We start from the raw sequence: 13718 nt of genomic DNA, 5'->3' as shown, positions 1-13718 counted from the left end.
AAACCAATAAAAAAGTTTCCCAAAGAAATAATGAAGTGGGTTTTGGTTGGACTTCAGAAAGAATTCCCTATGAATAAGAGTTGCCCAGATTCGGGAGAGCCATCTGTCAGGGGCATTTTAGCTATTCCTGCTCTGGGAAGGACACAGGACTGGATCTTCTCCAAGGCCCACCCCAACTCTTACTTTTGCGGAATTTGCCACATGTCTCCTCAGACCTTCTGTGTGCCACCACAGGGTGGAGGGAGATGCATGCTCTCTAAATAACCTATCAACTGTTCTGAGGGGAAAGAGGCCAGATCCTAGAAATTCTTTGGCAATCCTAGATTGTAAGCCACTCAAAATCATCGACTGACTGAGGTAGAAATCGATCGATCGATCAAATAAATAAATCCCAATTCCTCACCAGAGCCTGGATGGACCAAGAGACCCTGGACATGCCTTTCTATCTGGGGGATACAGTTCCTAGTAGGCCAAGGACTCTTCAACGTCTTCATAAACGGTCCTAACCAGCAGCTAGAATAGCAATAGCAATTAGACATATACTGCTTCATAGGGCTTTCAGCCCTCTCTAAGCGGTTTACAGAGTCAGCATATCGCCCCCAACAACAATCCGGGTCCTCATTTTACCCACCTCGGAAGGATGGAAGGCTGAGTCAACCCTGAGCCGGTGAGATTTGAACAGCCGAACTGCAGAACTGCAGTCAGCTGAAGTAGCCTGCAGTGCTGCATTTAACCACTGAGCCACCTCGGCCACCTAAGAAGAAGAGGAACTCATCAAATTTGTAGATGACACAAGCTGGAGGGAAATGCTAGCCCTTGACAGACTTGAACCCTATCTAACAAAATGAAATTCAATGTAGAGAGAAGTCAAGTCCTACACTTAGGCAAGAAAAACCAAAAATCACCTGGGGGACAATCAGAAGTCAATGCTTCTTTGGAATAGAATCAAAATCACAGGAAGTATTAGTATGCTTTATATGGCTTTGGGAAGGACACACTTGGAATACTGTGTCCAGTTCTGGTTACCACAATACAGGGACGTGCAGTCACTAGAGGCAGGGGAGGCGGGGCCTCACCAGTCTCCTCAGGAGAAGGAAATAATTTTAAAGAATTTTTAAAAAATAATTAAAGCTAAGGTAGTTGCTACCAGATTCCAAGTCACAGTGGCTTGGAGTCTGCTTAGTGTTAACTATAGGAGGAGGCGAGAGAACTAAGGGCCTCCTTTGCATAAGGAATTTTTCGCCTTTTAAAAGTTAAGCAAGGGTTAAACGGCGAAAAATTTCATATGCAAAGGAGGCATTGATTCTCCCACCTCCTGATATGGGAACAGCGAATCATGCCTTGCACTTGAGCGACTGCGCAATCTAGCAGCAGGAGCCTTGCTTGTAAAATGCGCCTGTGTGAGCAAGTTCAACTCTCCACTTTGCATCACGGGAGCCGCCAAGAGCAGAACCATCAGAAGACTTAGAGGTCTCTTATTTCCCCATTAACCTGCAATATCTTTAACTAGCTAACATTTAATATACATTTAAATTTGTACTGAAATATTTGTTTTACAAGTTTTTTTATATATCAATATCTATTTTAGTTTAAATTAATATTTGCAGAGAATGATTCTCAAAGTATTCATACAGCTATGGCTATGGAAAATGATAAGATGTTAGAATGTATTCCAAATAATTGTCCGGTGGGGCACTTTGCATCGCGGGAGCTGCCAAGCGCCTATGCTGCAGAACCGGGTCTTGGTGGCTACCGTGATGCAAAGGAGGCCGCGGTGCAAAGAGAGGGCCATGGGGGGTCCTCCTTGGCGGCAGCCTTGGGGGGCGGAAGAAAAGACACTGCGGGCCTCCTGCCTGCCTGCCCCGCAAGGTCCGAGGCGGGCAGAGGCTTTGAGCCGGGAAGTCCATGGGGGAGGGCGGGCTCAGGCGGCTCTTCCCCCGTGGGGTCCATGCGGCCCTTCCCAGCTGCAGAGGCTCCGCCGTGGGCGGGCGGGCAGAGCGCAGGACCTGCAACTCCGAGGCCAGCCGGGCGGAGGCCATCTTGTGGGGCGGAGGCTCCGGGCCTCGCTCCGCCCGCCCGCCCATCCTCCTCAGCACCTTTCCTGCTGGGCGGGCGGCGGGCGGCAGTGAGCAGGCGAGGCGAGGGGAGCCCGGGCGGAGTGCCTCCCGTCTTGCGAGCTGAGCTGCCGGGTCGGGCCGGGCGATGGCGGTGCGGCTGGTGCTGGCTGGGGCGCTGGCAGTGGCAGCGGCGGGGCTGGCGGTGCCCCAGGAGAGCCGGCCGGCCCTGGAGAGCCTGCTGCCCGCGGCCGGAGCGCGCTTTGGCTGGACGAACCTCAGCTGCCCCGCCTGCAGGCTGCTCTTCACTGCCCTGGACGCCAGCATGCAGGTCAGCGCCCTGCTCCCCCCTCCCCGGAGGCCCATGGCATTTCCCCCGGCTGGCCGAAGAGGCTTCCCAGGCGGGCGGCTTCCTGGTGGCAGCGGGGCCCTCCAGGCCTGGGCCGGAGAAGGTCCCAGTGGCCCCCTGGAGGAGGAGGAGGGGGCCCTCTGGCCGGTGGGGAAGGCCCGGGCACTTTGCATTGCGGGAACTTCATCAGCCGCCGCTGCCGCTTCCTCTGCTGCCGCCGCTTTCCCCTCTGCCCTGTCCACGGCTTATGCCGCGTTTGGAGTGCTGCCCTTTCCGAAAGCCCTGCCGAAGCCCCAGCACTGTGTCCGCTATAGAGCGAGACGCTTCCCACCTGTATGGCGGACACAGCAGCGGGGCTTCAGTGTGGCTTTTGGAAAGCCGCGCCAGGGCTTTGCCTCATCAGCCATAAAGTTCATCGCACGTCACTGCCACAATACAAAAAAGAAGTAGAGGCTCTAGAAAGCGTATAGAGAAGAGCAACAAAGATTAACCAATTAATAGAGTTGGAAGGTCATCTAGTCCAACCCCCTGCCCAATCAGAAGACCCTTTTTCCAAAGGCGTGCCAAAATTGTGTGTGCACACACTATCGCATAGGTGTGTGCCCACAACCACAATTCAATGCACCCCACCCACTTGTGCATGTGTGTGTGTGACCCCCTGCACCTGGTGGGGGGGGGAGTTTTCACCCAAGGCTTTCCTGAAGCCTGGGGAGGGCGAAAACAGCCCCCCCCGGCCCACCAGAAGGCCGAAAATCAGCTGGCAGGATCTTGAGCCTATCTTCTAGGGTGTTGGCCATTCCTGCCAGCTTAGTATCATCCGCAAAATTGGTACGTTCCCCTTCTATTCCCTCATCTAAGTCATTTATGATGTTTTTGAATAGGTATACAATGAATTAATGGTTAATTATTTAGTAGCATAGGGCCTCCTGCTTAACCGGTGGGGGGGGGTAGGACTAGAAAACCTCCAAGGTGCCTTCCACCTGTGTTATTCTGACCATATTCTAATCTTTATTTTGAGGCTTTTGTTTTAGTTTGGGAGTTGAGTGGCAACATATCTGATAAACAAGAAAGAATAAAGCTTTGGGATTTACACCATTACATTGTCACGTGTCTTAATTGTGTTTTACTTGCATTTACATTTCTTTATATAGGGTGGAGTCTGGTACTTTGCAGCAGCAGGCCCCTGAAGGGGCCAGGAAGCAGCTTTGACAAGGTGGGAGAGCATCTGGTACTTTAGGGCCAGGCATCTGGGAACAATGTGCCTGGGAGTCCATCCTCAACAACCCCTCCCAAAGCCTCCTTGGAGAAGGACCCTCCCCAGATCAAATCCCCTTCTGCCCTGGGCCAGATCCTGGATCCCTCCTCCCCCCACATCTGCCCCAGTGTTCAGTCAACGACCAAGAGTGATGTCCTCCTCCTCCTCCTCCTCCTCCTCCTCCTCCTCCCCATTTGCCTTTCTCAGGAGTTGCTCCAAAGACAGCTGGCTCCTCCTGGGAGATGGAAGGGACCATTTGTTCAAGTGGAACCCAAGAACAGGAGCAGCTGGTGGGCTCCCTGCAGCTGTTCTCCATCGAAGAACAGAAGGGACAGGGAGGCCTCTGTCCTCGGTCCCAGCTGCCCTCTCTCCCACACACCCAGGGTCTGCCCTTGGCTCCCCAGTCTCCCGGGCAGTCCTCAGGGGGAAGGAGCTGCTCTCCTCCCAATGGGCTCTTTAGCTGCCAAGTTCCTCCTGCCCACCGTCAGCAGCCTGGCTTTCCTCCCCACCATCAGCATCGCAGCCAAGAGGCAGTTTCACATGGAGGCCATGGTCTACTTCTTCACCATGTTCTTTCTCTTGGTAAGTCCTCCTTCCCACCAGCCCTTTAGCCAAGAATTCTCCTTGGTAAAAAAAAAAAAAGGGGGGGGGCTTTGTGTTCACAACGTCTGCCTGCTTTTCTTCTTTGGCATCTTCTTCTCATAGCATGTTTGGTTAAGGCCCCATTGCAATGCACCTCGGACGCTTCTTCTTTTCGCTCTCTCAGATGGTTAAATTCGGGAGACAATGAGATATTTTGAACTGTCCCCGTTCCACCGGGGACCTTGGCCTTTTGGGCCCTGAGAAAATCTAGTTGTTTAACAGGGGGGGGGGTCATTTATTACACAAGAAAGGAAATGCAAAATACCAAGAATAGTTTTCAGAGAAGGTTTTGATGCCAGTAGAAGCAACCCCAGGTTGCAGGACATTCCTAGGCGAAGTTTCAAGTTTTTGTGGAAACCATTCCATCCATATCTCTCACCCCACCCTCTCTCCTTCTCTCTCTCTCCTTCTTTAGCTCTCTCTCCTTCTCTCTTTTATTCTCTGTCCTCCTTATTTCTCTCCCTTATCTCTCTCTGTCCTTCTCTCTTTCTCTCTTTTATTCTCTCTCTCCTCATCTCTCTCTGTCCTTTTCTCCCTCTCCCTCATCTCTCTACCTCCTTATCTCTCTCTGTCCTTCTCTCCCTTCCTCCTTCTATATCCCCCTTATCACTCTCTCCTTCATTATCTCTCTTTTCCCTCCTTCTCTCCCTCCTTTTCTCTCTCCTGCCTTCTCTCTCCCCTCCTTCTCCCTCTCCCTCCCTCCCTCCTCCTCTCTCCCCTCCCTCCTTCTCTCCGTCTCCCTCTTTATCTCTCTCCCTCATCTCTCTCTCTCTCTTTTCCCCTCCTTCTCTCGCTCCCTCCTTATCACTCCCTCCTTCATTGTCTCTCTTCTCCCTCCTTCTCTCTCTCTCCCCTCTTCTTTGGTTAGAGTTCTCTTCCAAGACAATAGTCTCTGCATCTGACAGAAATGTAACGGAAAACTGTTAACATATGGTTCCTGCATAGCACTGAATAATTTTTTTTAGCATCTATAGCTACACACTTCTTACTCTGATGGGTCTTTTTGTTTATTTGAGTGGAATCCAATCAAAACATCAGGCTATTTGAAGAAGGCCTGTGGTGCAGACGGGCCTAATTAAAGGAATTTTTTTTTTAAAAAAAGTCAGGCTAGGCAAGGAGCCAGAGGGCAGCCAAGTTCTGCATGGGTTCACATTTTTGTTTCAGGTCATTTCAAAGAACTGCTTTCAGTTTTTAGTGACATAAACTGCAAAGAATCTTAAAACCTCTCTGTCCTCACTGGCTATAAAGCTTTTGTCCCCAGATGGCACCAACTCTCTGGAACAGCCTGGCAAAGTAAAAGGGGAGGCTTTCAAACAAGAGGATCCTGGTGCAACTTTTTAAAATTACAATTTTTATCACAGAAACCCTGGAAATAAACAAGCCACTGTTTCCCATCAGGTCTGCCACACCTGCGAGGGCCCCGGGCTCATCTTCCTTTGTTTCATGAAGTACGATCTGCTGCAATACTTCAGCATCTTTGGAACCGCCTTATCCATGTGGGTCTCGCTGATAGGTAAGAAAGAAGGGCTGCTTCTTTTGAGCGCAGGGGGGGGAGGGGGGCATTAAGGACACCTAAAGGAGAAGGCAATAACCCAAACTGCATAGGAAATCTTTGTAACGTCTCTCTCATCTAGAAGAGCCCCAAGGTCCCTTTCAGCTCTGTTATTCTGTGTTGCTGAAAAAGAAAGATGCCAGACCACAAAGCAGGGAGTGCAAGGGACACAACCGTCCCTCAGATGGAGAGCCCTTCTCTGTAAGCCAAAGCCAGGTCTCCAAGGTCCACCTAAAGGTGGATCAGAGCTGGGGCCGTTCAGACCTTTGGGGGCTGCTATTCCAAAGGAAGGTCATGTTTCCTGGGTCCAATCCCATAGCATTGTCTAAGAGACGGGACCTGTTGGGAAAAATTGATGGATCACGTAGGAGAGACAGTGCCTCAAATCCAGAGGTGGGCTGCTGCTGGTTAAGACCGGTTTGCACGAACCGCTTGCTCTGATTCTGTGTGGTTCGGAGAATCATACCACCAGCTGACCCTGTCCCCACTCATTTTTCATAATTGGCCCCCAAAACGGCCTGAAAATGGCCCCAAAAAGCTGTCCACGAGAGGAACAGAAGCTGGGTGAGCTGGACCTACCCTGACTGACTGACACACACTCTCTCTCTCTCACACACACACATGCACGCACATAGAGGTTGGATCTTTCTTTCCTCTCCACCCACCCACCCCCCGAGAATCCTGGATTCCCTCCCCAACCCTGCCTGTCCCATACAGGTACCACCCACACAAGTGACATAGAGTTGTCCATGCCCACTCAGTCACATGACCCACCCAGCCAGTCATTAGGGCAGAGAAGCAGTTGTTAAAACATTTGCAGCCCACCACTGTTCAAATCCGTGAGTTCTGCTCCAGGTTTAGCCATCTTCTTCTGCAGAGGGAGAAGAAGCTGTGTCTGTGAGCAGATGCACTTCCCTTGTCAGCCTTACTTGGCAGGCCACAAAAGTAATATGACCAGTTGAGTTCCTTCTGCATTATTCTAAATTGACATTAACAGAATCTGAAAGTACAAGTCGCCCTGCTGTCTCCTTTCCAATCCAAGAAACCTGGGAAGGTCTCGTCTTCTGTGCCTCTTTCCCCGCCCACTGCCCAATTGCAGGCTTTGCAGTCTCTTATCCAGCCATCTCTTGGCCCTGCCTCCCAAGGTCCTTCTTATGTAGTACAATCCTGCCCCCCCCCCCCCCCGTGAGCAATATTTACCTTGGTACTTGGGAGGACTCTTTCTTGGGAGATGTCTTTCTTTCATTTGGAAATTGAGCTCTGAAGTCTCAGGAGGTGGACCTGTGGGCCAGGTGACTCTTCCTTTTTGGGACTACAGATTGGGTAATTTTGGTGGTTTGTCAGATGCAGCCCATGGGCCATAATGTCCCAGCTGTGTGTCATGTAGGGCTTTTGGAGTGATAATATGTCTATCCAAAGAGAGTTAGCAGATTAACAGACTTGGAAGGGACCTCATAGGTCACCTAGTCCACATACCCCAAGCAGGGGACCCTACACCATTTCTGACAGGTGCCAGTCCAGTCTCTTCTTGAAAGCCTCCAGTGATGAAGCTCCCACAACTTATGTTCCATGGGTTGATTGTTCTCACTGTCAGGAAATTCTTCTTTATTTCCAGGTTGAATCTCTCCTTGTTCAGTTTCCACCCATTGTTCCTTGTCTGGCCTTCGGGTGCTTTGGAAAATAGCTCAACCCCCTCCCTTCCACTCTGGGGTAGCCCCTTAAATATTAAAACCATAGAGCACATTTTGGCTTTTCCCTCTGGCCTCCCTTTTTCCGACTGGCTCCACTGAAGCAGCAACCAAGATCTAACCCTGCTTTTTGTAACGATCAGGTCAACAAGGTGCTATTCCAGGGAACCTTTAAAAGTGTAGTGGTAAGAGTTGGAATTTTAAATGAGGTTGTACTTCAATTCTTGTCATTTTATTAGCTCTGGCAGAGTTTGATGAGCCCAAACGATCAACCTTGGTGATGTTTGGAGTGCTTACCATAGCTGTCAGGATCTACCATGACCGATGGGGATACGGTGTCTACTCTGGACCAATCGGCACAGCAGTTCTCGCCATAACTGTCAAATGGGTAAGGCCACATCTTTGTCACAGTACAAAAGGGCTGGCACATAAGAGTCACTTCAACTGAAATCTGAGAAGAAGTTAAGAATAAAATTTAAAAATAAAAGTATCCCAATTTCAGGGAGGGATTAGTTTCCTGATGACAGCGGACAGGATGCCCCCACTATCAACTGCCGTTCTCTATAAGTGGTGTCCTACTGTGGCTTCATGCCGTGAATGGACACCATTGGCAGCTTTTGCAGGCCCCAGAGGGGTCCTACGAGGATTTCAATCATGGTCAAACTAGAAGCAAAACGATCACTTCAACAATAGAAGGAAAAGGCTTTTCAGCCAAATATGAGTACATCCCATTGTTAGGGGGTGGGGTGGGGGGTGGGGGAAGGCCCAGGAGAACTGGAATAAATTTCAAAATGATCTTCATGGGACCAAGAAAAGGATGATAATTAGAGGAATGGTCAAGAGAAAATGAAGTCCTGGAGATATTTCACCTTTAGAAAAGAGACTCAGATGGTGGGAAATGACGGTACTCTACAATTATCTGAAAAAATGCTGCAGTGAGGAAGGTCACAATCAATGTATTCTCCAGAATAATGGATTTAGGTGATAGGAAGCAGATTCTGTTGGGAGAGGTAGAAGGAATTTCTAACAAAAAGGGCAATTTGAGGCTGGAACTAGAATTCCTTCTTCGACTGTCTTCAAGTGGGAACCTGGGATGTCCAGGATGTTTCAGTGGGAGGCCTGCAAAGACGATTGTGGCCTTGCCCTCCTCCAATTTGAGGGCTTCATAAATTAAGAGATAAATTAGCCCTCACCCCCACCCTTTCCCTCATCCTTAGCAAAATTGAAAGGAAACTGAACTTTCTTAGCAGGTAAGAAAAGGTCCTAACTTGACAACCCCACTGAAATCATTTGACAAGCTTAACGCTATATTGTGATAGGATTTGGAAGGCAACAAAATATGTCACTAGAAGCCAAGCTGTGTGATGGAATTCTACCTCCATCACTAGGGTTTAAAATTAAACTGTGGTAACTGGAGAAAGGCCAATTGCTGTAATCTCTCTTCTCTCTCCAGCTGCAAAAGATGAAGGAGAAGAAAGGGCTGTATCCAGATAAGAGCGTCTACACTCAGCAGGTGGGGCCTGGCTTCTGCTTTGGGGCCCTGGCTTTGATGCTGAGATTTTTCTTTGAGGTAGGTAAAGTTGTCCGGTCAAAATGCAAAAGGGAAAAACAAATCAGAGCAAGCACAACCAACAGACAGGCTGCCAGGTGAAGCAAAGAGTCTCTGGGCTTCTAGGCCAGCACCTTAACCACTACTTTGTTTAGTAGTGGAGGAGGAAGGGATATCAAAATTACTTATTTTATTTATTTATTTTATTTGTTTGCTTGTCAAACATGTATAAGATGATAAGTAGAGGTAAGAACATAAACATGTTTAGGAATGGGGTGAGGTCCATGGCAAACAGTTGAAGCTGGAGGTTGAAGCTGGAGGGTTTGAAGATGTTACAACGGAGTCAGGTAGTGCATTCCAGGCGTAACCACTCTGTTGCTGAAGTCGTATTTCCTGCAATTGAGTATGAAACTTTTTACCTTGAGTTTGTATCGATTGTTTGCCAGTGTGTTATTGTGGTTGAAGCTGAAGAAGTCGTTGACAGGCAAGATGTTTTGTGTACTTGTACTTGTAAGGATTGCATGCGAAAACAGGCTTGGATGAAACTTGTGAAGCTGCAAACATCACAGATAACATTCCAGAATTATCTCCATACAATGATGCAAAAGACAAGAGAGGCTGTAGCAAATTACAATCTGGGATGTTAGTAGGAAGGGAGACTGGGATGAACATCTTTGCAAGATGCATCAAACCTGACGTCAAGATGTTTGTTATTTATTTGCACAAGGCGAGCATTCCTTTTATTTGAAAACTACTCGCTCGGGCAAGGTGAGTGACCGGGCATGACAAGGAGTGGCAGGGGGAGGAGGGGTGAGGCTGGGCAAGGCAGGGCCGGACGAGATGAGGTGCCACTTGAGGTGGGTGGTTGAATTGGCCAAGCCCAGTCACATGACCATCCAGCCACGCCTACCTACCTGTGTAGGGAACCCGTTGTTAAATTATTTGAATCCCACCACTGGTTAAATGTTTTCTGCATCTGGATTTTTGGCAGCTGGATGCAGCTTTGTTGATGCTGATGCGACCAATCCTGCCTTTTCCTAGGACTGGGATTACACCTACGTGCATAGCTTCTACCACTGTGCTCTGGCCATGTCTTTTGTCCTCCTCCTGCCCAAAGTGAACAAGAAAGCAGGCAACGGGGGAGCCCCTGCGAAACTGGACTGCTCCACTCTCTGCTGCTATGTATGAGGACTCGGCCCCTGGCGTGAAGGATCAAAGGACTTTTTCCAGGCCTGTAGATGCAGCTAAAAGCCATGGGCTTTCTGAGTTTTTCTTTTGAAGACATTTTGCTTCTCATCCAAGAAGCTTCTTCAGCACTGACAGGATCATGGGGAATGGAAGGATTTATATTCCTTGCGGACAGCTGGTCATTTGCATCCTTTTAAAAGGTCCTTGAGGCCACTTGGAGGTTTGTCTGTGTCCTCAGAATCACCTGAATGGTGCTCCTGGTTCCTGTCATCTGCAATTTTTCCTCTGGAAATCCATTCCTACTCCCACTCCATTCCAAAGGTTTTCATCCCAAATTGTATAGCTATAGCAATTTGGGATGAACACCCTTGGAATGGTGTGGGAGTAGGAATGGATTTGGAGGGGGGGGGAATTGCAGACTACAGGTACCAGGAGAACTACTCAGGTGACCCTGTGGACACAGATAAACTTCCAAGTGCTTCAATCAAAAAGATGCAAATGACCAGCTGCCTGCAAGGAATATAAATCCTTCCATTCCCCTCCAACCAGTCAGAACTGAAGAAGCTTCTTGGATGAGAAGCTAAACGTCTTCAAGGAAAAAACAAGGAAGTCCAGTTGCCTCCTGATAAAGCAGCTTTGTTTGGGACAACCATGACCTAGATGACAGAGAATCAATGTTTACCGTGTCTACTGGTGATCATATCACACCTGGCCACTGCTATCTGCTCTGTTCGGTAAGGTGCTCAGTCTGCTTCTTACATCCCTTAAGTTTTCCTCTTTTTGAAGCCAAGAAGTCTGAAGCCCAACCAGGCTGGGTGAGCCTGGCCATTGAGCAGACCACTTCCATGTGGGAAATTTCTGCACCAGAATTGAGATTGCTGCCTTCTGCTACTTCACTCAGGCTCCAGGGGCAATGGGTGTCCTATTTCAGTAGTTTTCTTTTGTGTAGTCGTAGGATCTGAATTTATAACAATGCTCTTATTGTATGGTATCTCAGACACATACAAGATTTTATTCACAAATGCAGTAATTACTGACACTAATAATATTTGCTTCTGGCCACATGGGAAATGTTAGATATGAAATCTGGAACAATTATATCTGCTCCTGAATTGCCTCTATTGTTGCCATTATCACAAAGGTGCTTTTTTTCCAAGGCAATCAGACTTTCTGGTTTTTCTTTGAAGACGTTTCACTTCTCATCCCAGAAGCTTCTTCAGCTCTGATTGGATGGTGGGGAATGGAAGGATTTATATTCCTTGCAGACAGCTGGTCATTGGCATCCTTTGAGAGGGTCCTTGAAGCACTGAATATAATATAAATATATATGAATATATGATATAAATCCTTCTATTCCCCACTATCCTGTCAGGATGAGAAGCGAATCCTCTTCAAAGAAAAAACCCAGTAAGCCCAGTTGTCTCCTGAAAAACCACCTTTGGGAGAACCAGGACCAGGGGGACCGAGAATCTCTGCAGAGTTTAAGCCTTCGGGAACCGCAACCGGCCGGGGGTGCCGAGAACGGGTCCACGAAGGAGGGAGCGTGGCTCTCCGCGTGGAGACTCCGGGAGCAGCGGGGCGGGGCTCAGGCCAGAGGGCGGGACTGGGAAAGGGCGGCTCCCCCGCGGCCAGCGTACCCGAGTGGTACGCCAATCCTTGCGCTGCTTCTGCTTAGCTAGCGGCGATCGGCGGCCGCCCAGCGTAGGGCAGTCCCGGCTGCACAGACCCGCGCTTGCCCAGGAAACGGCCGAGCTGCGGGGGAGGACGCCTGCGACCGCTTAGAAGGGCCCAGATCCAGAAGCGCCGCAGGGAGCGATTCAAAGGAAGACGCGCCTTCCAGCTAGCGGGGATTTTAGAAGTTGGACCTCCGATTCCGAAGGAAGGTAACTCCGGTGGGTGAAAGAGATTGCAGTCGAGAGCGGCTCTCGCCTAGCCCTACCGACCTTCCCACCGCCTCCCCGAAGTAATTCTCTTGGTTTGCAATCCCTTGCTGCAAAAGCTCCTTCCTGGGAGGCGACTGTCTGAACCCCGGGCCTGGTTGCGGGGAAGCCGGTGTTAAATCTGCTTTGCAAGCCCCGGTTTCCCTCTTTGTCTTCAGAACCGGTGGGCCACAGTGAAAATCCGAAGGGCAGCGTGCTTCCATGGTTCAATTTGTGGCAGACGTCCTGCCAGAAAATAAACAGCACCTTGTGTTAACAATAATGTCTTGGGATCTTTGGGGGACCTAATCCAGTAGCTGCTCTGCAGTAGCTCCAAAAGCCATTTCTGGAGCTGTTGCTTCCACTCAATATTAATTGAACGTCCGCCTATAGAAGTGTGGCTAAACGAAGATGCATCCGAGTAGGGGGAGGGTGACCCTCTTTCAGCACATCCCCCAGCCCTCTCCTGGCTTTTGAGAGCAGCCTGATGGTTGGGGAGAGGTTCTGACTGGAGATGCAACAATCCTTCTATTGTTGTGCATGCAAAGGCAGAATGGGGGAGATGAAGGGTGCCACGTCCACTCCTTTAAAATGGGGACTAGCTGCAGAGCCAATTTCGACTCAGTAGCCCATGATCAGAGAGGACTCCGAATATGTACAGTAGGTCTTGTAGCATTTGGTACATAACATCCCTCTGAGCAGCTCATGCCAGGCAGAAGGTATGTTGTTCCATGCGACTGCAGTTTTGCCAAGTGGAATGGAGGGCTTTTCAAGGTGGAGAGTGCACTGGACAGCTGCCAGCAAAAATTGGGAGGTGGGGTGGGCTCTGAACTTTGTTAGGTATGTATGGACACTGAAGAACACTGCAGCCCAGGCCCAAGAGCAGGCCCATCAAAGCATGTTGACCCAGGAGGCACACCGGAAGGAGTCACTGCAGAAATTAGATGCCCTCTGACCCACTGCAGAAATTAGGTAGCAATAGCAATAGCAATAGCAGTAGACTTATATACCGCTTCATAGGCCTTCAGGCCTCTCTAAGCGGTTTACAGAGAGTCAGCATATTGCCCCCAACAATCTGGGTCCTCATTTTACCCACCTCTTACCCACCATTTTACCCTGGTGACCATAATCACTGCCAACTGATGGCCACCCGGGGTATGTAACCCCACTGAGAGCAGATATGGGAGGGAGGGAGTGGTTTCTACCAAATAGAGGAGCGTAGTTTGAGGCTGGAGGCCTGTGGTTGTCTTCTTCCCCCACCAAAGCCTCCCCCAATGGTCCTTCTTCAGCGGCACCCTGGGAGGTCAGCTGGGCTGAGAAAAACAATTAGCCCAAGGTATGCCCAGTCCTAGCTACCACCCCACCCATCTGGGAACCTTCCTCACAAATGTTGAATTTATATTTACCAGCAAAGAAATAAAGGTAAATATAAATTCAACACAAAATGTATTATTTTGCAAAAATGACTGCTTGTATACTTGTGTGGACCAGGCTGCGCTGATAGACCAGTCATTTGGGTGGG

At 49.4% G+C, this 13718-nt stretch overlaps 1 protein-coding gene across 1 annotated transcript; it reads left to right on the top strand.

The window, feature by feature from the left end:
- The first annotated feature begins 2125 nt into the window (after positions 1-2125).
- On the top strand, positions 2126-10417 carry MYMK (myomaker, myoblast fusion factor). Its single transcript, XM_032233332.1, has 6 exons — positions 2126-2385; positions 3555-4240; positions 5699-5813; positions 7780-7928; positions 8994-9110; positions 10131-10417. The coding sequence occupies exons 2-6, from the start codon at positions 4106-4108 to the stop codon at positions 10275-10277; spliced, it is 663 nt and encodes a 220-aa protein (XP_032089223.1). The 5' UTR covers positions 2126-2385; positions 3555-4105; the 3' UTR covers positions 10278-10417.
- Positions 10418-13718: the final 3301 nt, after the last annotated feature.

Source organism: Thamnophis elegans, chromosome 16 (genome assembly GCF_009769535.1).
Source record: "Thamnophis elegans isolate rThaEle1 chromosome 16, rThaEle1.pri, whole genome shotgun sequence".
Taxonomy (NCBI): Eukaryota; Metazoa; Chordata; class Lepidosauria; order Squamata; family Colubridae; genus Thamnophis; species Thamnophis elegans.
Note: the sequence above shows the minus strand (reverse complement) of the source record. Positions and strands in the feature narration are given on the sequence as shown.